The sequence below is a fragment of the Phyllostomus hastatus genome, unplaced genomic scaffold (genome assembly GCF_019186645.2).
Source record: "Phyllostomus hastatus isolate PE091 unplaced genomic scaffold, TTU_PhHast_1.1 phas_contig_147, whole genome shotgun sequence".
In the NCBI taxonomy this organism is placed as follows: Eukaryota; Metazoa; Chordata; class Mammalia; order Chiroptera; family Phyllostomidae; genus Phyllostomus; species Phyllostomus hastatus.
Window position 1 is genome coordinate 5,560,573 of NW_025333603.1, and position 25,479 is coordinate 5,586,051.

The window sequence follows — 25,479 nt, forward strand, 5'->3', positions numbered from 1 at the left end:
AATAGCAATAATGTTCATGATCATTACAGACAATCCTTATGGAGTGCTTACTGTGTAGCAGAAAAAACAATCCTGACACACTAAGTAAACACTCACATAGGGTGTGCTACGCACAGGCAGCGCTCCTGAGCACTTCATATGCAGTAATGCATCTCATTCTCACTGACCCTCTGAGACAGGACGGCAGCTGGGCGCTGAGGCAACCATGGTGGTTTCTGCCTCCTGGCTGTCATACCCCTGTACAGTCCCTCTCCACATGGAACAGGGCAGACCTATGTAACCAGTAGGGCATTGCAGAAATGATGGAGTGTGACTCCTAGTTGTAAAAGACATGGTCACTTCCACCTCTCTCCCTGCCCCATCAGTCACTGTGGGGGAAGCTGGCTGCCATGTCGTGGGGACACTCAGGAAGTCTTATGGAGCTGAAAAACCGAGTTGTCCTCCTGCCAACAGCCAACACGCCAGCCATGTGAGCAAGCCAACCCTGGCCTCCAGCCCCAGTTAAACCTTCAGAAGTTTACAGCCCAGTCGGTGTTGTGACCCAGCTAAGTTGCTCCCAAATTCCTGACCCACAGACACTGTGAGAGATGATAAATATACACTGTTGTTTTAAAGAGTGAAGTTATTAAATAACGTTGTCACCCATGTTTTATAGATGAGGAAATTGAGGCCCAGAGCGTTCAAATGACTTGTCTCAAGTCATACAGTTACAAGTAACTAAAATCCCAGCAGTTTTGGTCTGTATAAAGTTTATGTAATGAATTAGAATTCTTCTCTCACAGCAAAGAAGACGAGGAGGAGAGAGTGGGAGGGTGAGACATACAGAGAGACAGTGACAAAGAGAAATTGGCAGCTGGTTCAGAGTACAGCATGAAGGACTTGGGCTAGACTTCTGCAAAGTGAAAGTAGTGAATGGTGGGAGAGCTCCACTGCCCTTGAAGCTTAGCCGTGATTGGCTCAGGACCTCAGTCTCTGACCCTGCCTGGGCATGTGACATACCCTTGGGTACCTGGGGGTGGGGTTCTGCTGCCTCTGAGCAGCCCGTCCTCTGGGGTTCTTATCACACTGTGTTGTCACAGTGTGTCCTCAGACCAGCGATCTGAAGGGCTGTGACGGGGTCTTGTTAATCTGTGCTGCTTGCCTAGTGCAAGGTCGGAAGGGGTAGGCTGGGGGAGGTGTATGCGGAAGCCCCTGGGGCCCTGGCCCTGGCCCTGGCCCTGGCCTTGGCAAGAATTCATATGGTCACACTTCCCTTTAACAAGTCATCACTGGGGACAAGACAAGAATCAGGATGACCCGGTTTCTGGCTTGAGGGGCACCCCATTGGATGGGGGGGTTCTGTGGCCACACCTCGGTGTGGTTAAAGAGATTGGGATACAGTGTTGTGGGAGCCCAGGGGAAGGGGCATGACCTCTCAGGAGGCTGCAAGTCTTCCCAGAGGCGGACACCTTTGAACTGAGGCCCGAAGGATGACTAGAAGTCAGCCAGTGCAAGAGTGTTCTAGGCAGAGGGCAGTCTGGCAGAGGCCTGAAGCTTCCATCCTCTGGGGACAGGACAAGGGAGCAGGGTGTGCATGGGGTGGGCTATGGGGCCTCTGGTGGCTCTGGGGCAGGATGTGGAGGCTTACTTAGGTGGGGCAGGTGTCATGCTGACAGCAGGTAGAATGTCACCTGTTCCTGTTTCATGGGGAATTCATTGTACTTGGGTTGGGTGAGGGTTTCCTTTGGAAACCCAGGAATGGGCAAGGCCCGTATGCTGGTGTTAGCCCAGGAGGGAGAGAGAGGACAGGTGCGGACAAGATGTCCCCTGCGGAAGCAGAAGCTGAACACGGACCTCAGTGTCCGTTTGGTGTCTGGTGTGCGCCACGGGCTGGGCTTCTTCGTTTGCCCCTCACTGGAATTAAACAACTTATGTGCCCTTAGAAATTCCCATTTCTGCCATGTAGGTTTGAATGCTGGCTTTGCCATTTACTGGCCGTGTGACCTCCCCACTCCTCAGTGAGCTATTTGTGAAACGCGGAGAACATCACCCCTGCCTCATGGGGCTGTGGTAGGGACTGAGCGGGATGACGCACGTAAAGCCCTTAGGTAGTGCCTGACCACCAGCAAGCGTACAGTGAGTATTCACTATTGTTTTTCAAGTATTTAAACATCGTTGATCTAATACGTGTTGTATGTCCAGCCTTGTATTTGTCCTCTGAATCTAAAGATGATAAGACATAATCATCCTGGGGGCACAGAAACCTTCAGTAAAAGTGGGAACACACCTTGGTAAAATGTGGCCTGTGCCAGAGACCCAGAAATTCGGGAGAGCTGGTTCCTGACCTCAGCTCAAGACTGACTAAGGAGAGAAAAATGTGGCCCAGATTGGGTGGGGGCTGAGCGGAGCCCAGAGAACCTCTGCCCAGGGGACAAGGAGTTGCCCATTCTGGCAACTGGACGTATGTGTGACAAGACCCCTTTAGGCGGGAGGTCAAGGAATGCCTGGGCTCGATCTATGTTCTTTGAGTGTTGAGAAGTCATCAGGGTGTTTTTGAACGGGGCTTTATGTTTGAATAATAGCAATATAACAGTTACTGTGCACCTACTGTATACAGCATGCTGTTCATACATAATCTCATGTAACAATATAATGTTCACAAAACCCTGTGAGGTGAATATTGTCGCCATTCCCACTTTACAGGGGGAGAACCTGAGCTGCTGCAGTTAAGCGAGTTGCCCAAGGTGACAGAGCGAGGAAGGGGAGGAACAGACTCACGCCCAGGCCGTCTAACACGGAGCCCGTGCTCTCAGTCTCTCTGTCTTGCGGCCTCTGAACTTCAGTCGACATAATTCTCTTAAAACTAGAATGAACTTTGCAGATACCCCAACTCCCCCATTTCGCAGATGGGAAATTGAGGTTCAGAGATGGGCGCTAACTTTCCTAAGACCACTGAGTGAAAAGGGAGGGGCTGAGCTGGGGAGGTCAATCTGGTCTGCAGGAGGGCCTCCGGCCTGGGCTCCACAGTCCCGGGCGTCGCGCTGTCACCACAGGCATCGCTGTGCTTAGAAGAAAATCCAGACTTCACTGGGGCCTGTACAGCCCTCGGGTGATCGGGGCCTTGCCGGCTCCACTGACCCCACCTGGTCACCACCCTCTCTCGTTACCAGGCTCCAGCTCACCTCAAGGCCTCTGCACTGCTGTTCCCTCTGACAGGAATGCCTTTCTACCTGATTTTCGCCTGATGGGAGCTGTCTTGGTCTGTTTGGATGGCTTATGAACAACAGAAATTTATTATAATTCTCATAGGTCTGGAGGCTAGAAAGTCCAAGAGGAAGGTGCCTGCAGATTTGGCGTCCAGCGAGAGCCTGCTTCCTTGTTTGGAGGAAACCTTCTCACTGCATCCTCACGTGGAAGGGGCCACGATCTCTCTGGGGTCTCTCTTACAAAAGCACTAATCCCATTCACGTCCTAGTTTCCTCCCACAGGCCCCACCTCCAAATACCCTCACACTGAGAATTAGGTTCCACCGTATACATTTTGGGAGGACACAAACATTCCATCTACGACAGGCTCCTTCTTGTCATTCAGTGAAATGTCACCTCCTCAGAGAGGCCTTCCCTAGTCACCTCTCTAAATTTACCTACCATCACTGGCACATAACCATGATTTATTTTTTCCATAGCAGTTATGTTCATTTGAATTTTTTGTTTGTCTTCTTGCTTTCATGTCTGCTTCTCCCAACTAAAGTGTCAGCTACAGGAGAACAAGGAAAGACCTCATCTATTTCTACACTTTGTCTCAGGCCTCAGACAACGCCTGCCGTACAGTAGGTGTTGCATAAGTTTTTGTTGAAAGTAAGCCTGTATTTCATTGTATGTCTGTTGACAGTCAATCTTCCACCAGTCAGGGACCTCACGGGGGCTGGTACCATGCCTGGTTGACCTTGGCACCACTTCTAGGCCCAAGACAGGGCTGGCACTGAGTAGGGCTGGCACCGAGTATGGCTGCAATGTGTTTATTGTATGACTGTATGAGTAAGGGTAGAAGGGTCAATGGCAGGAGTGCCTGCTAGGCTCTCCACGGGGTGGCCACAGCCATTGCCAAGGGGCTACCCGATACGGGCACTATCAATAATAGGGCTCAAAAGCCTGCTGATGAAACAGTGGCTTCCAAGCCTGGGACTAACAGCTCCTGAAGCCCCTTATTCTGCCCCTCTGCAATGAAAATAAGAGAGTAAGAGGGGAGGGGATGGTGGGCCTACAGTGGGCTTAGGCACCTGTGAGTCTCTCTTCTAGTGGCCAGTGCCCTCCAACCTCATTGTCCAAAGAAGGTTATGTGGGTTGGGCCTTGCTAACCAGCAGTCACCAAAACTCTAGCCCTGGGTCTGCTCTCTGCACTCTGGCAGGGTGTGGTGGGCTGTGACTTTCCAGAGGAGGGGCCTTCTCATTCATGCAGAGGCCAGCAGCAGTGGCAGGGGCCCTGGGTGTGCGTCCCCTATGGGAAGAAATGACACATCCCTTCTGTGGGGCCCCACAGTCTCTGCCCTTCTCCATCACAGCAAGGATGGTGTTGTCCCTTCTGATTGTCTGCCTTCTGTCCCACCCCCTGGAGAATGTAGAGTGAAGATGAGTAAATAAAGTCTGTGCATCAGGCCTAAGCCACTGCCCCACATCTTTGTCCACGGTCACATGTGTAGCATACACAGATGTATATGGACACATTAACCAGCTACATGACTGTCTAATATCCGGTTGGAGCCAGTGGGGGCTGCAGAGATCCAGTCCCGCTCCCCTACCTTCTTCCTGATCCTGCACATCCTGGTACCCAAACTCCTATCCACCACCACCTCAGACCCGTGTGCACACTGCACAGACCCGTGCACCCAGGAACATCATTCCCCTTCCTCCTAGGTCCACTCCTAGGCTTCCCTCAGCCTCCCATCACAGTCTGTCACCTCCTCCAGGAAGCCTGTGCTGCCTCGCCTGGCTCACCTAGCGTCTGCAGCGCCCAGCACCACGGCCGGATTAGGGTCACGAGAGTCTGCTGAGAGAGGACTTGACCAGGGACGGGAGGGAGGAGGAGAGGTGGCAGCAAGAAAGGAGCCTGGGGCGGAGGCAGCAGCGGGAGGGGGCGCGCGCCGACGGCCGCAGCCCAGGGCCGGGGCCGCGCGCCCAGCCTGAGCCCGCCCCGCCGCCGAGCGTCACGGAACCTGCTTGAAATGCAGCGGAGGAGCCGGGGCGGGCGGCGGCGGCGGCAGCGGCGGGGGCAGCGGCAGCCCCGGAGCCGCGGCAAGGACTCGGCGGGCTGACGCGCAGCGGCGGCGGCGGCAGCGACACCGAGTGCGTAGGGCGCGGCGGCCGGAGCCGGGGGCCCGCCATGGGCCGCCCCGAGCGGGGCGCGCTCCGGCCGCTGGCGCTGCTGCTGCTGCTGCTGCTGCTCCGACCCCAGCATCTTGCGGCGGCAGCGGATCCACTGCACGGTAGCCAAGGTGCGTGCGGCCGGTCCCCGGCTGGGCTACGCGCTGCCGTAGCCGCCAACAAAGCGCGGCCCGGAGGCCAAGAGCTGGATTGCACTGCCCCCCACCCCCAGCCGGGTGCTGGCAGAGGCACCCGGTGGGATAGGTACCTTCGGACCCATCTATCCTTTCATCTCCGCCCCCCCCCCCGCGCCCCCGCGGCTCCCTGTGTTGTGGGCTCTGCCCTCCTGCACCTGCTTTTGGGGGATGGGGGCGGTGGGGCCGGGCTGGTCGGGAACTTTGCTGGGGTGGGGGGGTGGTCATAGATGGTTTCAGATGGGCTGTGTGATTCTGGTCGTTGACACGCGCGCTCCGTGGCGGCGGCGAGGGGAGCCAGGCGACTTCCCCGCCTGACAATGCGTTTCCGGGGACCCCCTTAGCGCTGCCGAGACAGAGAGGCTGCGTGCAAGAGGAGGGATGTGCCCGCAACGCCCAGAGAGTGCTTGTGTCACGGCGTATTTCGGGGCTCCCTGTATCACGGGGCTCTCCTGGGGCTGTGTTTGCGTGGATTTCTGACTATGGGCCGAGTGTGCGGGGGAGTGTGACTGAATGGGGGGTATGCCACTAAGTCGTGTGACACCGACTGTGTGTGCCTGGCCTTATCGTGCCACGGAACTGCCCTCCATCCCAGGAACCGTCCTCCCCTCCATCGGATCAAGGGTGCTCGATGTCCCCGGGGTCGCTGCATCACCCCTTTTCCTTTACCTTAGGAGACCCCTGCCCGCTGCCAGGACTGCTTGGTCTGCGGATCCGGCTAACGCCCCCTTCCCCCCCTCCCCTCCCCCCCCCGCACAGGGCTGGTCAAGGAATGCGAAGAGAACCAGTTCCGGTGCCAGAACGGGCGCTGCATCCCCTCTGTGTGGAGATGCGATGAGGACGATGACTGCTTGGACAACAGCGACGAGAACGACTGCCGTAAGTGGCCAGCGGGGGAGGGAGGGAACGGTAGGAGGCGCCATGCTTAGCGCGCACGTGGCGGCATCTACCACCGGGCCGCCTGCGTGGACCTCACCCCGACCCCCGAAGCCTTCCGGAGACCGTCTCCATCGAGAGTGGGTGGGTTTTAGCATTAACGTGGGAGCTGGACTGCAGGCGGGTCCTAATGGGTCCGGGGACTAAGCCCGGGGCGTTGTGGCTCAGGAGGAGGGCTCACCCCACCCGGTTGCTGGGCGGGAACTGGGGATGGGGACGCGACTGTTCCTGCACTCGTCTAGTTTCCTGTGATCCAGCCCTCCCGGACTGCAGCCTATGCTGCACTAAATGCGCGGGGATAACAAAGTTCCACTCACCCCCGGACCTCGCTGCACTACTTTTCCTGCTCGGGTTTTTTTTTTTTTTTTCTTTTTTTTTGTGAATGAATGGGCTCCCCGGGGCCCCTGATTGGCTAGACCAGGACCACCCCATCGGCCCCCGTGGCCGGAGCGGCCAATCCCGGTGCGGGCGCGTGTGCAGTTTTCGGGCGCAGTGGGCACAGGGGCCTTGCCCTGGTCCCACCCCGGCCACACCCCTGCGCGCATCCTGCCGGTAGTAGGTGCTGGCGGGGCGCGGGAACTGACGCCGGGAGTTTTTCTGCCTAGTCACGGTGAAGCCTTTTTGTGCCACCCTAGTTAGCCGACCTGGATCTCCAGCCGGACCCACTGGGGCGTGAGTCCTGGGGCAGACCAGGAAGGAGGGAACCAGGAGGAGGAGTTCGTTTCCTGAAACTGACCGAGGATCCCGAGGCAGCGTGTGATCCCCCGGCAGTGTGTTGGTTGCAGGCAGTCTTTTCTGAGTGTGGTGTTTTCCATCCTGGAGCGACTGCTTTGGAAGTACTTAGTGGGGTGCGCGCGGGGATGTCTGTGGGACCGGAAGTGAGTTAGCAGACAGTTGCCACGGTGGAGTGTAGTTCCAGGAACAGAACAGCAGGACTTTTAGAAACATAGATTCAGACGGTCATTCATTCTCCGTTTGTTTTAGGGTGCCTGCTGTGTGCAGACACTGGGGCACTTGGAGGACAGGCCCACCCCAAGCCAGAGAGAACAGGGTCTGCTGCGGGAGGGGTGTAATGAGAAAGTCAAACCCATAGCTTGACACAGTGGCAGGTGTTGGGGTGGGGTAGAGGAACACCTGGAATGACACTGACTTGAGTCAAGTTTTTCTGTTTTGTTTTTTATTTATTTTTATTTTCAAACTATTTTATTTTATATTTAAGATTTTACTTATTTTTTAGACATGGGGAAGGGAGGGAGAAAGACATCCATGTGTGGTTGCCTCTCGTGTGCCCGGCACTGCGGACCTGGCCCACAACCCAGGCATGTGCCCTGACTGGGAATTGAAATGGCCACCCTTTGGTTCTCAGGCCCGAGCCCAATCCACTGAGCCACACCAGCCAGGGCTGTTTTGTTTTTTAAACTGGGATTGCCAGTCAGCCTCCGAGTTCACTTTCTCAGAGTAGGCTCTGTGACTGGGGCACATCTTTTCCTATTCCCTGTTTCCTCACCTGACCACTTGGGCTAACGATTCCTGCTTTGGTTTAGAGGACCAGTTCTAGTAACATAATCAGAAGTAATGAGACTAGCACGGGCTGTTGTTAGCTAGGTGTCCACTACTGTGGTTGTACTTATATAAACTCCCTTCATCTTTGGGGTACTACTATACTACTGTTCTACAGACTAAACCAGCTGAGGCCCTGAGAGATGAAGTTACTTGCCCCACAGCTATTGAGTTGCTAAGTAGAAGCTTGAATTTAAGCATCTGACTCCTGGGTTCTGAGCCTAATCATGATGACCATTCGCCAGCGCTATTGAAGTTACGAATATGGCTGAGCTGAGGTAAAATATTATAAATGAGACTGAGTCTCATCACAGGAAGTTGTTCTGGTGATTCCCTTATAGCAGGAGTGCTGAGGATGTGGCAGGGAAATAAAAATTGCGTTTCTGGGCTAGTTTTAACTTATCTCCCTGATTCTTTATAATAGCTGTCTTTCGAGAGTGGCTGTGAAGAGCATTTTTCTCATCATCCTGTTTGTAGATAAGGGTTCTGGCTCAGAAAAGTTGGGTGATTTGCCCAAGGTCACACAGCAAAGAATGACAGAACTTGGTCAGGATGCCCACCTCCCTCCCAGTGCAGGGGCACTGTTTGGGGCAGTGGGGAGTGTGGCATGGAAGGACCTAAACTGGTGATCCACAAATGTTGACCCTGTTGCTCTTTATCTCTGTGTGAAGCTCTGGGGGAGATGAAGGTGTGAAGCAGGGGGAGGCTGGGTGACCCCAGCTGGGACTGTGGGGGCTCTGACTGCCAGTCTGGGTTTCTGTTTTTGCTTCTCTGAGATGGGGTGGAATCATAGGCAGAGAGTAAATAAAAACAAATGACATTGACAGCTTGGAGTGGGAGGGGTGGGGGCTCTGCTGTGAGGACCACGTGTCAGCTCCACACACTGTCTTCTCTGAGCTTGTTTCCTCCCGATCTGCCAAATGGGGGCAGCTGTTCCCCCATCATAGGCTGTACTCATAGGGAGTCTTCGCACAGGGCTGGCACAGAGAAGGGAATGGACGAGTGTCCACGCCTCCGTGGTCTTTAGAAAGGGGCCTCTGGGAGCCACAGAGAGAAATCTTGAAGAGAGAGGGTGGGGACTTTGGGTGGCTATGTTGGGCCAGTTGTTCGAAAATGATCTTTCTTCACGCCTTCCTTCCTCATCTGGAGAATTCCCCCCAGTTGTGGGCCACCTGCCCAAACCGCATTGCTTTGAACTCTCCTCCCTTCAAGGCTGTTGGCTTCTCCCTGAGCAGCCTTCCTACCTTATATCTGACTCCTTTCTCTGGCATTCCAACCCTCCGACTCCCTGAGAGCTGCCCCACCTCTGTACCTTTCCACCTGCAAAATGGGGGTTGCAGTGTGTAAGGGAAGTCTGTGTGAGGCAAACTGAGTTCCGGGTCCCAGGGAGGCCACGACGTAGCCTGTGGGTACCAAGAGCTGATGGAGGCTGGAGGGAGGGACCTTGCATGTTGAGCTAGCACAGGAAGGCTTCCTAGAGGAGACAGCTAGACCAGGCCTTGAGAGATGGTAACTAGTACCAGTCCCTCAGGGCTTACCATTTAAAAATAGGTAGTATAGTCCCCATATTATAGCGGAGGAAACTGGGGCTCAGAGAGGTGAAATGACTACCCCAAAGTCACAGAACCCCCCCAGAGCTGGGGCCAGCACTCAAACTAAGGCCTAAATCCTGATACTCAGCCACAGCAGGTGGGACCTGGTGCTCTGGAGATATGGGACAAAACTGGCAGGATGGGGAGAGGAAAGGCTCATGGGGCTTCGGTTTCCAGCTCAAAGGGCCTTCAAAGTGGAGGAAGGCCAGGCCCAAGGAAGCCCCAGGGTAGCCCAGCCAGGGGAAGTTGGGTGGGTCCCTGGCTGTGGACCTGGGTCACGTAGGCCAGCTGGTCCCTTGGCCTCACTTTCCTGTTGCTCCTCAGCATCTGGGCCAGGGATGGGGCTCTGGTCTCTGGCCAGCCCTTCGCTCCCAGAGTGACAACAATGAACGCCTGCTGTGCACCAGGCGTTGTGCTGAGATTCCACGGGCGTCACCTCATGCTTCTCGATTCTAGGAAATGGGCAGCTCTGTGAAGTAACTGCATTATTCCCATTTTACAAAAGCACGGAGGAGTTAAGTAACCAGCCCAAGGGTATATGATCTTTAAGTGAAATTGCTGGGGAGTGAATGCAGGCACCGAGCTCTGGAACCTGTGCTGTCTCAAGCACTAGCTGGTGACCTTGGATCTGTTTTCCCATCTTGAGATAACATCAAACCCTCCCCTGTCCCTCAACTCTGGAAAGACTCTGTGTTTCTCTTTGTGGATGGGCTGAGGGCCTGGGCATGTGGTGGACTGGTTCTGTGCTCAGATCCCTCTACCTTGTCCTGGCTTCTTTGGGCTGCCTTGTTCTCCCAGCCCCCATCACCCCTCCATCCCAGGCTTAATAAAGAGTGGCTGCCGTGAGGTCTCCCATGGCTGAGAGTTCATTAGCTGGGCAAGGCCAGGCTGCGGGAACACTGAGGCCTGCTGGGAAGCAGCCTTGTAAATAATTAAAGCTCTGTCACAGCTCCCAGCTGGGCTGCGGCCTGCGTCTGCCCCTCGGTGTGCCGCCTAGCCACGGCCCATTCTCACAGCCCTGACACCAGCTCTACCTCCTTTCTGGATGGAGTCGTCAGCAGATAGTGCCATTCCTCCCTGAACCTCGATTTTCTCATCTGGCCGGGCCACTCCGTCCTTCCGAGACTCTGTGGCCGGCTCTCGTTGCCCACTCCCCTGTGGCCCGTTCCTGTCTCTTCCTGTGACCGTAGGACACCACATGTAGCTTTTGTCTCACTCACTTTCCTACTGCTTCTCACCTCCGGGTCTTTGCACATGCCATTCTGTCCGTCTGCGATGCTCTTTCTGCTCCCTCGCCTGGCTACCTTCTTGTCATCTTAGAAAATTTCACTCAGGTGTCACCTCCTCAAGGAAGCCCTCCTTGCTACCCTCTCTCTCCAGGCTGAGATACAGGAGTTGAGAGAGGGACTTAGTGACCTGTGTTGAAATCACAGCTCAGTGGGGCCTTGAATCAGACACTCCTGGTTTTCTATGCTGCTGTCACCTCTGGCTGCATGGACTTGGGAGTGATAATAGTCCGTCCCTCCCAGAGATGGTGTGAGGATTAAATGAGATAAAGTGTCTGGTAGACAGTAGATGTTCCGTGAATTGCGATGAGTATGACTGTTCTTGGAGGGAGGATTTTCAAGGAAGTCTCTGGTACCTGAGAGCCCCTGCTGCCCAGATGGGGCTCAGCCAGTGGGTTGTCCAGCCACAGTGGAGGTTGCCCCAAGGCAAACTCCCTGGGAAGCGAGAAAGGTGCCCTGGGAGGGACTGAGGAGAGAAATGGGTCAAACAGGGCCCTAGGAGGGGCAGAGGATGGCTTCCCTCAGGCCTCTGCTGGTCCCAAGGCTGGCTTTTGCCCGTCTGGCCTGTGTTCCTTTCTTCCTGGCTGTGCCTGGGAAGGGGGAAGTCCCACAGCCCCCAGGGCTCTGCCCAGCAGGCCCCACGTTTCCCTCTCTTTTAGGCCCAGGTCTGTGCCCCCGGGGCTGGCCCTGGCAGGCCTTGGGAGTGTTTGCTGAAGGCTCCCCCACAGGCCTTCCCACAGGCCCTCCTGGGACTTGGCTTTCTCACGACTGCTGAGGAGGATCCTAAGTGCAGAAAGCCTTGGGGCTGGTTGGCCCCCTTCTCCCAGTTGCCTGGAGGTGACTGATTTGACACTTTTCCCTCCTTGGGGAATGTCAGCGCAGGTGAAGCCAGAGACATGCTTCCAGGGAGAGGGCGAAGATAGGGAGAACCCAGAGGGCTGGTGGAGCAGGAGTGTGTGGACTTGTCTGTGCCGACAAGGGATGTAACCAGGTGGGAGCTTTCCTGGCGGCCCCAGGGCGAGAAGTCATAACACCCAGGCCGCCCCCTGGAAACCAGTCCTGGGCCAGTGGGAGGGTGTGGGGCTGAGTTCTGGGGGCTGCATAGCTGGGCCCTGGGGCCCCAGTTCTAAGCAGCACTGATAACTCCTGCCCACAGGTGCCTTACATCCAGATCACTCAGTGTTTGAAGGCCTGGTACAGATGCCGCCTCCCCAGGTGGCCTTCCCTGACTGCTTGTCCTCTAGCCTCCTAGTCCTTGTTCCCCCCAAACACGCCCTGTTGTTCCCTCAGTCTCAGACCCTTCCCCACATTGTCTGCTCCACAAACCTTGTGCTGGGCATGAGGGATTCCAAAATAAAACAACTAGTGGCAGAGAATGGCTACTTCCCCCACGCCTGGCACAACGCTGGGCAATGCACGTTTGTTAGCTTTGCTCCTGACAACCCTGTGAGGGTGTTTTATTTATTATTATTCGCACTTTAAAGACGATGAAACTGAGGCTCAGATAGGAGAAGTCACTTGGCCAATGTCATGACTCTTAAGTGGTGGAGCCAGAAGTTGACCCAAATCCGTCTGCTCTGGGGACAGGCTCTTCCTCTCCAAGTGCTCTATCTGCTCTGTTGGGATCAGAGCCCGGGGCCCAGAGGGCGGAGAGGAAGTGGGAAGGTGACCACAGGGGCCAGTTGTGCCTCCCTGGGCTACAGGTTTCCAGCCTGGGGGACAGGGTTGGGAGGGATCCTGTCTCTGGAGGCCACGCAGAGCCCCAGTGTATAGCCCCCCAGTGTGTGACTCTCTGCCACTCCTAAAGGTCTGTCTTGGGCATTGCCTGTCAGGTGGGGATTACTTGTCCAGGCTGCATGGATGGGAAACTGGAGACCCTCTGCTGGGACTGTCCTTCCTGGTTCCCACCCATCCCTCAAAATTGGCTCATTGCCACCTCCGGGAGGCTTTCTTCCTCTTCCTGGTGTCATCCAGCCTCCCCTGTGCCTGGATGCCCACGGCTTTGTGCACCCTGTCGCAGTCTATCACGGGAGTGCCCTGTGCCTCGGGAGTGTCTGTGAGCCAGCACAGGGCCCGGCCTAGAGGCGGCAGTGGGGGACAGCATGTGAATGAGTCAATGGACCGAGGAAATGTCATTCACTTTTGAGGGTGAGAAGCTGGCGTTGGTCAGATGTGAGGAGCTTCCGAGAAGGTTCCAAGGGGCCCTTGAGGCTGGAGAAGGGAGCTGAGTGACCTTAGGACCGTAGTCAGGCCCCCTCTAGTGAGCTGGGTCACCTGAAGCCTGGAGAGCATGAGTGACTTGTTGGCAGTCACGCAGGGCCTCCTTGCCTGCAGGCTTCTCCACACTCGCCCTGCAAACTCAGGAGCTTGTCTGGCCCCAGGCTTCACAAGGTGAAGCAAAGATCCTGGTGGCTGGAAATTGGCTCCAGGTGTCAACAGAGACCCAGCTTTAGAACTAGTGTCCTCAGTTCCTGGGCAGGACTTGAGTCAGAGCAGTGTTCTCCCACCTCCTGCCTGCGGTGGCACCCATCCGCCACCCCCGCCCGCTCTCTTCTCTGCTGGGTCAGGGAACGAGGCATTCCCAGGCTAAGGGCTGGGCACAGGCTTCTGCACACAAAAAGGGCTTTGGGGGACTCAGGTGCACCACCGCCCTTGTCTGGACCCTACCTGTCCGCCCTGGGATTGCTGAGAACTCATCTAAAACAATTATGTAATAAGATTTAATGAGCATGTTTGCTGTTAGGGGCTTTCTCATATAGGACCTCCTCAGCCAGGGCCAGGAGAGAGCCAAAGTTCACTTGTCCCAGGTGGCCCGGCCGGTCACAGCAGGACTGGGCGGTGCCTGTCTGGCTGTCCAGTCTGATGCCGGTGAATAGCAGCGTGAGTGGCACATGGACTGAGCTGTGGCCTCTCTCCCTTTCCACTTCGGGTGCCCGTCTTGGCCAGCCCCTTCCGGTGGGTACACTGGCTCCCTCCTGAGCAGCTCTGACCCCTGCGTGTCCTCAAGCGTTTTTAATCACCAGTGGTGCTCACCCTGGCTCCTCTCTCATGTTATATGTCACAGACCCCAGGAATGGCCCCTCAGCTGGAGAGGCTCCGAGGGGGCCCCAACTCGGAGCTCCCCATCCACTGCACCTGAACGGACCTCTGTGTCCCTAGCAGGGCCTAGCCCAGGTGCCCACAAGCTGGCCACTTTGAGGGGGTGGAACCCAGGGTACTGTTAAGTCCCTCAGAATGCCCACTGGTCACCCAGCAAACCAGAGCCACAGGGCTTCCAGGTCCACAGAGTTCCCGTGACCCCTCCCGGCCTCCACACGCCTGCCCCTTGGAATTTGGCAGGACAGGTAGCCCAGAGCCTCTCTGGGGTCTGGGAGTCCGTGGGTGTGGTCGTGTGGCCACCTGAGTTGTCACAAGGCTCTTCGAGCCAGTTACCCTGGAGACCGCTTCAGCTTCTAGCCCTCTCGGCCTGTTAGGCCGCAGCACGGGCCGTCTCCACGGGGCAGGGGGTGCGGGGTCCCTCGTTGCCCGGCTTCCTGAGGCGGAAATTGAGGCTCGCAGGGAGGGACGGGGTGCGCCCAGGGCGGCACAGCGGAGTGTGGGTGGTGCTGATGCTGAGACTCGCTGCAGTTGGTTTTATTTATTTGTTTCCCCAGTAGAAGTAACTTTTCTGATTATGTGAGTTGTTTCCTATGCATAATAATAATTGAAACGCACACCCGGACGATACAGAAAAGCAGGAAGAGGGTGGTAACCATCACCCTGGGTCGCGCCACCGGGGCAGCGGCGTGTCTGCCCCGTGTTCCTGTGCGCGTCAGCCTGTGTGTGTGCACGCGCGTTTTTTTAAACAAAATCGAGGCTGTGCTGTGCCGCCTCCTTTCTCTCCGCATCGTGCCTGCCTCTCCATGTGGACCACCGTTGTCGTCTGCCGACAGACGCATGTTTAGGGGACTCTGCGTCTTTCCCGTGTGTTTGTCCCATCCTTTCCTTAAGACAGACTCTCACCACAGGGACTGCAGAGTGTGTGTGTTTTCATGAGAAAGCCACGTCGCTCCCTGCTGAGGAGACTGGGCCCTTCTCACATGGCCACCTAACGCTCCACAGCTCTTCCCATCCCTCACAGGACTTCCTTCTTCCCTGAGCCCAGGGCCACTTTGTCCCAGGTTCACAGGGCAGATAAAGTTACCAGACCTGATTCACACAAGGCAAAGCAGAGAGAAAAGACGATTGTGTTCTGGCCCCAAGGACACCCCACTCCCACTGAAGAAAACAAAAGGGAACAAAATTCATCTTCATCCTTCGGAGGATATTTGTAGAACCCATCTCCTCCACAGCGTTATATTTGTTCTGCTTCCACCCCCAGCTTGCTGTGTGACCCTGGGTCAGTGGTTCTCCCTCTCTAAACTTCATTTCCCCTTTATCCTTGCTCTATCTACACTGCAGCCAGCGCTCTGAGCAGTCCTGGCCTGGGGGTGGCAGACCTGTGGCCCTCAAGCTCCTCAATGCCTGGCGAGGATTGGTAGGAGCTTGGCTGGTGTGGTGGGCGGATTCTGGGCAGGCAGATAGGGAGAGCAGCTGGACTTCTTAGGGTCCACTTCCAGAACTCAGCTGGTACGCCCAGGTTCCTCGGCCACTTTCCCTTCTTCTGCCTTCCTCCTGTGCCCGTGATTGAGTTAGAGGCTGTGGAGTGAGGGAGAAAGATGGAGTCAGGCCCTCCAGACCCGTGGCCCACCAGCTGGGGGACCCTGGTGTGGGTCCTAGGTTCTGAGCCTTAGATCCTTGGTCTGTGAAGTGGGGTCATGAGCCCAGCTCGCGGAGGTGCTTGGCTGACGTCAAGCATTCTGCCCAGAGCTAGTCCTGAAAATGAGCATCCCCGTTCTCCTGCCAAGCCTGTGGCCCCTACACAGGGAGCGGCCAGCGAGGAAGGACCGGCAGCAGCTTTCCTCCTCCTTCAAGGGCACAACGAGAGGGCAGCTGCTAAAATAGCAGCAGGAGAGATGTAGGTCGACTGGCCAGTTGGGAGGACTGGGCTGCCTGGGAGAACAGCAGCTTCTCCCGTTGGGAGGGACTGCAGGAACCATCTGCACAGGGGCCCCGGGGTGGCTGCTTCCCGGGTGGCCTGCGGGAGCTGGTTAAGCAGAGGGAGCCGAGGAGAACTGGTTAACCAGCCAGGCCTGACAGGGGTAGTTATTCCAGGAGTGGCCTTGGTTCACCAGTGGCTCCACATTGACCTCAGAGGGCTGGCAGCTGATAAGAGGCAGGAAGGCTCCATCAGGCCCAGGTTAAGCTGCTTGAGTGAAGAGCTGGAGACCAAGGCTGGGCTTTCCTGGTGGCCTGAAGCCAGGGACATTCAGGTCAGCGCTGCTCTCTCCCTCTCCACTTCCTGGACCCCGAGCTGCCATCTGCTGCCAGCGTCCCCTCGGAGCCCTCTCCCAGCCGTGTGCCCCAGCACGCCTGCCTGCACGGGCCCTGGGCGTGCGTGCTGGAGGAGAGCGTGTACCGAGATGGACGTAACAGTTAGAATACCCGGGGCTGCGGGGCCAAGGTGACGTTCTTCCTCCTCCCATACTGGCCTAGGAGGCCCGGCCAAGCCAAAGCCAAAGCCTCCCACTGGCTGTTTGTGGTGGGCAATTATTTGTAGTTGGCAAGAAGCCAGCAACCTCTGTTCCCAGCCGGCCCCCGCCCCGGAGGCCTCTTCCCACCAAGCCTCAGCGAGAGCCTTCCGTCTAGCCTCCACCTGCCTAGAGGGCTGAGGTCGATACGAACACCATGGCCCAGAAGGCAAGGCCTAGGAGGAGTCCCTGCCTGCCCCTCGTGGGGCCTCAATTCACACGGAGCCAGGCATCTCCAGGCCCCTTTTGGCCCCATTCTCTGGGATTCTTTCGTTTTTCCCTGAGAGCCAGGGTGTTTGCAGGAGTCCACCACAGCCAGGCCCCAGGTGGGGGGCTGGGGCCACTAAGGAGGCCTGGAGCAGGGAGCAGGGACTGTGCAATCGAACCCCTCACTGGGAGACACGGCCGAAATTTGCCCATGGAGCTGGAACCAACGGTTTATTAGCTGAACCTGCAGTCACTGAGGGGTTTCCGCCTGTTTATTTTTTCGCTGAATCTGACCAGGCCAATTTTTTAATACCTGTGAGCCGGCAGAGCAGACTTTATATCACCTGTGTGTGTCTCACTCTTTTGCCCCCTTCCCACATACAGGCCACAGCTGTCTCCTTCTCCTTGGAGCGGAGGGAGCAGGGGCAAATGTGGCCACCCAGTGTCAGCCAGACCTAGGTTTCCACTGCAGTTCCCCCCGTGTACTTCAGGAAGTTGGGGAGCCTGAGGCTAGTCCCTTGAACCTGGACCCCAGACCTAGGTGATAAGTACAGTAACAGCCGGTCCACATAAAGGACCCGGAACCTTGTTGGGTCGCACAGGCCAGTCAGCTCTTCCTACGCCAGGACTGGGCCATGCCAGCGCACAGAGGTCTGCTGGCCTGTGTGGTTGCAGCCTGTCCCTGTGCCGTCCTGTCTCGTCCCCCAGGCCCCTCACCCTCCCACTCCTTTGTGGCCTTTGACCCCTCCCACACTTGTAGACTCAGTGCTGAGCTCTCCGCCCCCTCACCCCTTATCTGTGTCCTTTAACTGAACCCTGTTGCCACTCCCACCCACCCCCGGGCTCTCAGCCCCACCAGGAACCGGGTAGCCTCACCTTGTCGCTGACTTGCTGAGTAACCTGAGCCAGCCTCTGCCCCTCTCTGGTCTTCAGCTTCCCTGACCTGTACGAGGAAGGAGCTAGGACTGGACCAGGAGTTTGAGTCACTTTGGGCGGCTTTTGAAATTCAGCTTCCTGAGGCCTGGCTCTGAACCTCCGTTTGCTGTGCAGCCAGCAGGGAGCCATATGGAGAAGAACCGCCCTCCTCCCCAGGTCCCCTGCCTCAGACTGCTCCTGCACACGTCGCCTCATGCATGAGGGGCCTCCCTGTGACACAGGGAACAGCCAGGCCTCTGACCAGGCTGCCGGGGTCCAGTCCGTGCCTCGCTATTTCCTAGCTGTGGCACCTGGGCAGGTTGCTTCACTTCTCTGAGCTCTTGCCTCGTCTGTAAGTGATCCACCAATACCTAACCCTCAAGGTGGCTGGAGGATTATGTGAGTTAATTTATGAAAAGCACTCAGAGCAGTGCCTGGCCCGTGACCAGTGCTCAGGTCAAGGTTAGCTGAGCTTATCTGACCCTCCTTCAACCTTCCTTTCCTGTCTGTACTTCAGGAATTCCCTCCCATGCCAGCCGCCTTCTCTGCTAGGTAGAACAGGAGGGGTTCCTTTGTCTCCTCTTCTTCCCTGAGTCCCCAGGCCGTAACTTACTGTCCTAGTTTAATTAGGAAGAGTCCTTCCAGGGACCTCATTAGGAAATGAGCCCAGAGCCTCAGGGACCTCTGGGAGGGGTGGGTGCAGGAGGAGGCTGCATTGTGCCTGACCCTGCCCAGCCCTTGGTCTCATGCCCCAAATACGCCCAGGAAGGTAAAGGAACTCTCTCCTTCAGAGGGGCGGATACAGGTCTGTGGTGTGCAGCGTGGGTAGCCCGTGCCTCCGTCCTCTGTCCCCTGCCCGGCTCCGGCCTTGCCCCCCCGGATGGGGGTGGGGACAGTTGAGAGAGGAGGCTTCTCTGGCTCTGTGCACAGAACCTGCCCACACGCACTGGAGGGAGGGGGGCGAGTAGGAACCTCTTCTGTCCCTGGCACCAGTCCTCATTGTGGACATCACCTGGGCCTCACCTGTAACAGCTACCAAGTCCTTGGTTTCCTCTCCTGCCACCTGTCAGTCCAGGTCCTGGCCCTGTCCCTCTGTGGCCTCCCAGGCCCGTGGCAGTAGCAATGACCACAGCTGCGTGGCAGCCGAGTGCTCTTCAATGTGCAGCTTTGTCCTGCCCTTGCTCAGCGTCCACTCAGACGGTCAAGTCTGCTTGACTGGCACTCGGGGCCCTTCAGGGCCTGACCTCACCATCCACTTGTCCCCCGACCTCACGGTTCCCTGTTCCAGCCGTGCCTGGAACGAGGAGACGTGTCCCAGAAACATCACCCTCTCGCGTGGGGTCCTGTCTGCCTGAGGCGCTTGCTCTGCTTGTCTGACCCTGCCTGGCCTCAAGTGTCGCCATTTCTAGGGACCTTCCCCGACAGGGGGGTCAGGGCCCCCTCTGGGCTTCGGCCCCATGTTTCCCTCCATCTCCATCCTTGCCAGTCCGCACCAGGATGATCTGGTTGAGTATGGGGTTCACACCAGACCGTGGGCCTTGAGGGGACCCTCCCAAAGCCCGTGAGGGAGCGGGGACAAGCGGATGGTGAGGTCAGGTCCTGAAGGGCCCCGAGTCTGGTGCCTCCCACCCACCTTGCACTGCGTTTCCGCTCCCTGCGGTGTGTGTCCGGACATGGGTGTTTCTGTGAGTTCCACAGAAGCATCTGGTGTGCTTTGAGTCCGAGCTCCGAGTTTTGCTGAAGGCCTGTTCTGTGCCGGTACCCAGCCAGGACCCAGGGATGGAACAGTAGGCCCTGTCTTCGGGATGGCGGCCACCTAACTCACTGTGTGACCTTGGGCAACTGGACTACCTTCTCTGAGCCTCAAGCTTCCTTGGCTATGGAAAGGCTGGAGAACCCAAGACCCCTCCCATTTTCCTGGGCACATCTGTGCTGGGGTTGGGGTGAGACACGGTCCTACAGGGCCCCAAGACGGCAGCTGGGCCAGAATTTCCTCTCCATCTGGCCACTGGGGCCTTGGGCCAAGTTCACAGGGTAGGGAGTGAGCAGGAGTTTGACTCTCCTGTCTGTGAAATGCTCACCACTGCATCTGCCCGGCACGTTGGTGTTGCCCGGTGCCTGCCCCCACGTAGGGCAACCAGCCCGTCCTGGTGTGCTCAGAACTGTCCCTGCTTTCAAACTCAAAGTCTTGTGTCAAACTGGGCATTACAGGCGGTCTGCCTGCACCCATGACCCCTGGTTGCTGCCCCCTCCCCAGGTCTGCAGCGGGGCTTCCCCATTATTGGTGGGCTCTGCTGCCAGTTGGTCAGGAGCTACTTAAAGAAAAAACTAAAAAGCTGATTTCTTCCTCATGTTTTGGGGGACCCAAGGAGACACAGAGCCCCTTGGAAGGAAGGTCTGGAGGAGCCAGGGCCGAGCATCATGCTCGGGGTGCTGGGTGTCATCCTGGCCCTTTCTCGAGCACAGCGTTGGGACTGCTCTCCGGGCTCAGCTCCCAGCTCTGCCCTGCGCGCCGCACACCGATGTGGGGAGGTGGTTACCGTGGCGGCCCTGCCTGCGTCCTTGCTGCCGTTTGTATCCTTCGAGACATGTTTCTGTCTGTCTTGCACCATTCTGGCCTCTCTGCTTCCAAGAGAAGGGCAGGCTGGGCCTTCATGCCCCCTCAAATGGAAAGGAGCTGGGGACACCGATCATTTGCCTGCACAAGGCTCTGTGATTCACAGAACCCTTTCCACACACTGTCTCCAGGCTCCTCGTAGCCCTTGGGAGGCGGGCCTGACAGGATTTACTGCTCGGCTGTACAGATGGGGACATTGAGCCCACAGTTCCACAGGGCTCCGACCCCTTAATGGGCTGGGAGAAAGAAGGTGAGGGAAGAAGACAGATGGGTGGCTTGCTGTGGCTGTGGTATGTGAAGGTTACAAGTAAGTGGGGGTCCCTGGCTGGCTGGTCCTCTTGCCCTCCCCACTGCCACTTTGTCAATGTCTTCATCAGCAGGAAAGATGCAAATAGACAGACGGGAAAGAAGACACAGAGAGGAGAGGGGAGAGAGGGGACACAGGGTGGGGGGAGAGCGCCAGGGAGGCAGAGGGGAGGGGGAGGTGTCCAAACAGAGTCGCTACTTACTCTTGTGGTTCTCACAGTCTGTCTGCACCGATTCCTGACAGATGGAGGGTAGGGGAGATCTGGTGCCAAGAGACTGTCACCGCAGGCGGGCAGAGTTGGGGGGAGGGTGCTTTGTGACCAGGGTTTGTATGGGAGGGGGCAGCAGCTGGTGGTCTGGCTGCTGGGCTCCTTGGAGCCTGCTCCCCGGGAACCATGGCCAGGGGCGGGGGGGATGGATGCTGTGGGGCAGGAAAGTGGGCAAGGGGTGAGCCCACCACCTGCCTGGGACTGGCTGTGCCCTTGCAGAGACAGCCACCCCTCCCTCTTCCACACCCCGCTGCCATCAGGCTCCTCCCTCCAGGGCCACCTCCCACCCATCCCTCACTGGGTATGGGGGTAGGCAGGGGCTCTGGGGGCTGGCACTGATCTGTGGTCGAGGTGGACCAGGGCAGGGAGCGCGTGGACGCTGCGAGGCGGCACCGGGAAGCCCTCGGGGTCACGGGGGAGGCCCAGAGCAGGGTGGGACCCAGCCTCCCGTCTGCTGGGCCAGCGCTCGGCCCCTCTCCGAGCTGCCCCGCGTGTTTCCCAAGCCTCCTTCATGGCAAAGAGCCTCTTCTTTCTTCTCCAGGCTCTGACCCATTTGCGAGGGGTAGGCCGGCCTGACCCGGGGTCTGTTTGGCACCTTCAGCATCTCTTGCCTTTCTAGAGTGTGGGCTTCTCCAGGCAGGATTGGGTCTCATGCTGTCTTTCCCAGCCCCCCAGCGCCTAATACAGGGCTCAGCACAGAGGAGGGGCCGGTGAATGCTCATTGAATGAATAGATGGATCCCTTGCTTCTACACCTCCTGGGATGGAGGCTTCACTTTTTCTAAGGAAGCTCTATTTTTCCAAAATAAAGTTCCTTCTGATTCTGTCCTGAGAGGTCCCATCGGTCCCAGGCCTGTCACCAGGGCCACACAAAAACCCTAGGCTGATTCTGCTGCCTTTTAGTGGACCTGTAGAGACTAGAGACACCGGCGAGCCACCCGTCTCCTCGGGGCACTGACAGGGCCGGGCCTCCGCACGGCTCCCTGGTCATCAGTGACCGCAGCTGTGTTCATTGAGCCCTCACTCAATGCCGGGGGGTGTCTCCTTTGACCCCCACATTGGCCCCAGAGGTAGGTACTGCTTTTGTCCCCCATCTCACAGACGGGAGGAATGAGGCACCGGTCACGAGCAGACCCCTCAAGCCTGTGTGGCTAGTGTCTGAGTCAGGAGGTGGAGGGTTGCCAGGAGGGCCAGGGAGGTCCCCGGGAGCCGGGCGTTGTGGCCGGGCCAGGGCACCTGGGGCTGAGGGCGCCGACAAGCAGTCCCGCTCTGGAGCTGGACCCGCCCCAGCCCCTGCGGCCTTCGTCTCCTCAAGGTTCCCAAGCAGATCCTCGGCTCCAAGACTCCAGCTGGGCAGTCCCTTGGGTGAGACCTGGGGGCCAGGGGCCCAGAGCCCCTCCTGCATCCTGGAGACCAGGGTGCGGGTGCTCCCGTGGTGCCCAAGGACCTCAACACAGCCCGTCCCATTCAGTGACCCAGCGCGTGTGCAGGGTGCGGCCGGGGCCGGGTGTGTTGAGATGGGTGGGTGAGCACTGGGCCTTCCTCCTGCTGCTGCTTAAAGTTGGCTCTGATCAGAGGTTTCTTCCCATTAATATTAATAACGGCAACCATTAATGATGAATTACGGTATGCCTGCCCCATGCCAGGGCCGGGCTGAGCACCCTGGAGAAAGCTGAGAGGTGGTACCAAGCCTGAGAGCAGGGGTGGACCTTCCGTTACATTTACCTCTTCTCCCGTTGTCTCTGCCCTTGGGGGGCAGCTTAATGAAGTCTCAGCGGTTGAAAAACAGGCACCTGGGCCTCTCTAGTGGGATATCCGTGGCCAAAGAGCATGCTTCTCCCCTTCCTCCTTCTCAGATGGATTCACAAACATTATGTGCCCCCCTGGCATGGCCCCCACTGCCTGGCCTTTGCCCTCCCATTGGCTCTAGGGATCCTTCCAGAGGCTCTGCAGTGACAGTAGTGGGTGGCCGTGGGCCCCTCACCCCCGCTGACTATGTGGCCTTGAGCAAGTCACCTCCACTTTCAGTGCCTTGGTTTCTCATCTGTACCACGGGGTCATGACAGTCCCTACCCCAGAGAGCCACTGGGAGGGTTAAACAGGGTGATGGGCACAGGGACAGCACTCACCACAGTTTGCTCTGATGCTTGTGATGGGGGGAGGAAGTGGAGATCTCAGAGTACCTCTGCTCTCTGCTCATGGCCTCACGACCCCTCTGACAGCCCTGGGAGGGGGGTTGTCCTGTCCCCATTGCTGACATTGAGGCTCAGAGGGGTCCCTTCAGCATGAGAGCGGCAGATTCAAACCCTGGTCTCTCAGACCCTGAGGCCCGTGCGTCTGGCACTGCGCTGGCAAGGATGGAGAGCTCAACCTGGAAGCGCCTTTGGAATTGGAGTTGCAGAGGCTCCAGGCTTCCTGTGCTGATCTCCTGCTCGCCTCTGGTCCCCACATCCCAGATCCCAAATCCCTCCTAATCCTGCAAGAGAGGCAGCCCCCGTGGTCACGTCTGTCAGCAGCTCTGAGAGCCCTCCCTGGGCCTCTCACCTCCCACGCGAGTGGGAAAGTGGCAGGCGAGGACCTGGGCTTCAAAGATGGGGGATTTCCCAACCACGGCTGAGATCTGTCACAACATTAATGTTAATTAAGCCTTGTTAACTCAGCCCTCTGCTTACGCAGAGCTCCTGACAGCAAATTACTCATAAGTGAGGCAGTAAATTTATTGCTGCGTTTTCCCAAATACTCATCAGCAAAGAAAGCACCCCTGGGAAAGGCAGGGGGAAAGCCTGGAGGACAAGTGCTGCCCACCTGAACCACCATGCCCTCGTGGCCCAGAGAACATGCCAGGGCTCCCCTGGGACCTGGGTGAGAATGGATCCTGGTCCAGTCAGAGCAGCTACCTGGAGAGGTAGTGAGCTGCCCCTCACTGGAGGTGTGTAAGCAGAAGGTGCAGGGAGCACTGCAAGTCCCTCTGGACTAGCCTGTCTTTCCAACTCATCCATCCCACACAGCAGACTGCAGTGGCTCTATGCTTTGTTCCCCCCCACCCCCCACCCATAGTGCCTTGAAGTCACACAGTAGGGCTCATGGAAGGTGAGTTTGGATCTGGCTGTGAGCCCAGAACTGTCGTGCAGGCTGGCAGTAGCACTGGTGGCCTTGCAGGGACTGAGCTCCCTGTCTGCTGAGATGTACAGGCCAAGCCAGACATCCCTACCAGGATGCCTCGAAGGGTTTCTCTCTCCCTGAGGTCATGGGGCACCCTTGGAATCAGGGTCAGGTCCTTGTTTCAAGTTCAGCCTTCCTTGCTAGGCCACACGTCAACCCTCCAGGTGAGTGCTCAGCCTCTCCCAGGTGCAAGGGGAGTCCTTCTCCCTTCCTTGCCCCCTCCCCCTTCCCTCTGGGATCTGCTTTCCTGCTAGCCTCAGGCTGGATCATGCCCGGGACATTTGGAACAAACCCATGCCCTGGGTTCCTCAAATTTTTTTTAAATTAATTAGAGCATTAAGTGATGGCCCTCTGGGAGAATCCCACCATCTGGCTGTCACAGGAGAAGCAGGGAAATCTACAGTTATTTGTCTGCAGTGTGTGAGAATCCTGTGAAGCCACCTGTGTCTGTGTGGGTGCGTGGTTGTGGGTGTGTGGCTGTGTGCTGCGGTATGTGCACAGTGTGGCATGTGTGTCCAGGTATGCTCAGTATATGGTGCACATCTGAGTGTGCAAATTGTGTGCCCACCTGCACATATGTGCGCTGTGTGCCTGGGTCCGAGGATCTGGAGGTCTGCCCGAGCACGCTCCTGAGCCTAGGTCTGGCATTTTGGTGCAGCGAGTTAGGCTGGGCCACGTGCAGAGAGAGGGCTGCCTCTCACCCCTCCTGGCAGGGGTGGCAGTCACAAACGAACAGGCCACACAGCAGTGCGGCAGGGGTGAGTTTAGCAAGAGCGTGACTGGCCTGCAAGGAGCAGGATTCTTGCCTCTGTCTGACGGATGTGGAGACCCAGGCCCTCCCGAGTGCAGAGCCAGGGTGTGCAGGGGCCAGGTCTTGGGCCTGGGGCTCAAGCTCTAGGACTGTCTGTGTTCTTGCTGCTCCAGTGGGCTGTCACCCTGGCCATGCTTCATGTCTTTGCCACATTTTTGCTGTCGGATTTTCATGGAGACTCAGAGAGGTTCTTCAGAGGGTACCACCCCCCTTTCTCAGGGTTGCTCACAGAGGGCAAGGTCAAGACTTGCAAGATCCTTCCCGTTTCCTGGAGGAGGCTGGGCCGCTGGCCAGGTCAGGGCTGTGGTGTCAAGGCAGAACCCTGGGCGGATGAATGGTCCTGAGCCCGTCCTGTCCCTTCCTGAACCCCAGTTGGCTGTCAGGACTAAATGAGGAGGTGTATGAAAAGGGCTCCGTAAACCTCAAGATGCAGTGGACAGATGAGGGCCCGGCCCAGAGGCGGCTGGCACAGCACGATCGGGCCCACGTGTCCCCAAGGTTCCTTGAGGAACAGGCCGTATGTGGGTGCCAGACAGAGCCTAGCAGACTGTGAACCTTTCCCAGAAGCCCCTGCCTGGGGGCCGGCACTGTCCTCCTGCCCCAGTCTCTCACTCTGGCTCTTGGTGATGAACCAGAGGGAGAACCGGGCTCAGAGGGCCGAGGGACCCACCCCTTGT

The 25,479-nt window shown here is 57.4% G+C and overlaps 1 protein-coding gene across 10 annotated transcripts in view; it reads left to right on the forward strand.

Annotated features, from left to right (window-relative positions):
• Positions 1-5,236: 5,236 nt before the first annotated feature.
• The window catches only part of LRP8 (LDL receptor related protein 8), a 72,543-nt gene continuing 52,300 nt past the window's right edge, over positions 5,237-25,479 (forward strand). For 6 of the 10 annotated variants that reach the window (XM_045857622.1, XM_045857596.1, XM_045857606.1 and 3 more), the window contains exons 1-2: positions 5,238-5,470; positions 6,293-6,412. In XM_045857622.1, coding sequence (XP_045713578.1) covers positions 5,359-5,470; positions 6,293-6,412 — 232 coding nt within the window. In that variant the 5' untranslated portion in view covers positions 5,238-5,358. Of the gene's footprint in view, positions 5,471-6,292; positions 6,413-25,479 lie in introns of all 10 variants that reach the window. The other 4 variants (XM_045857630.1, XM_045857653.1, XM_045857589.1 and 1 more) reach the window with 3 other exon arrangements.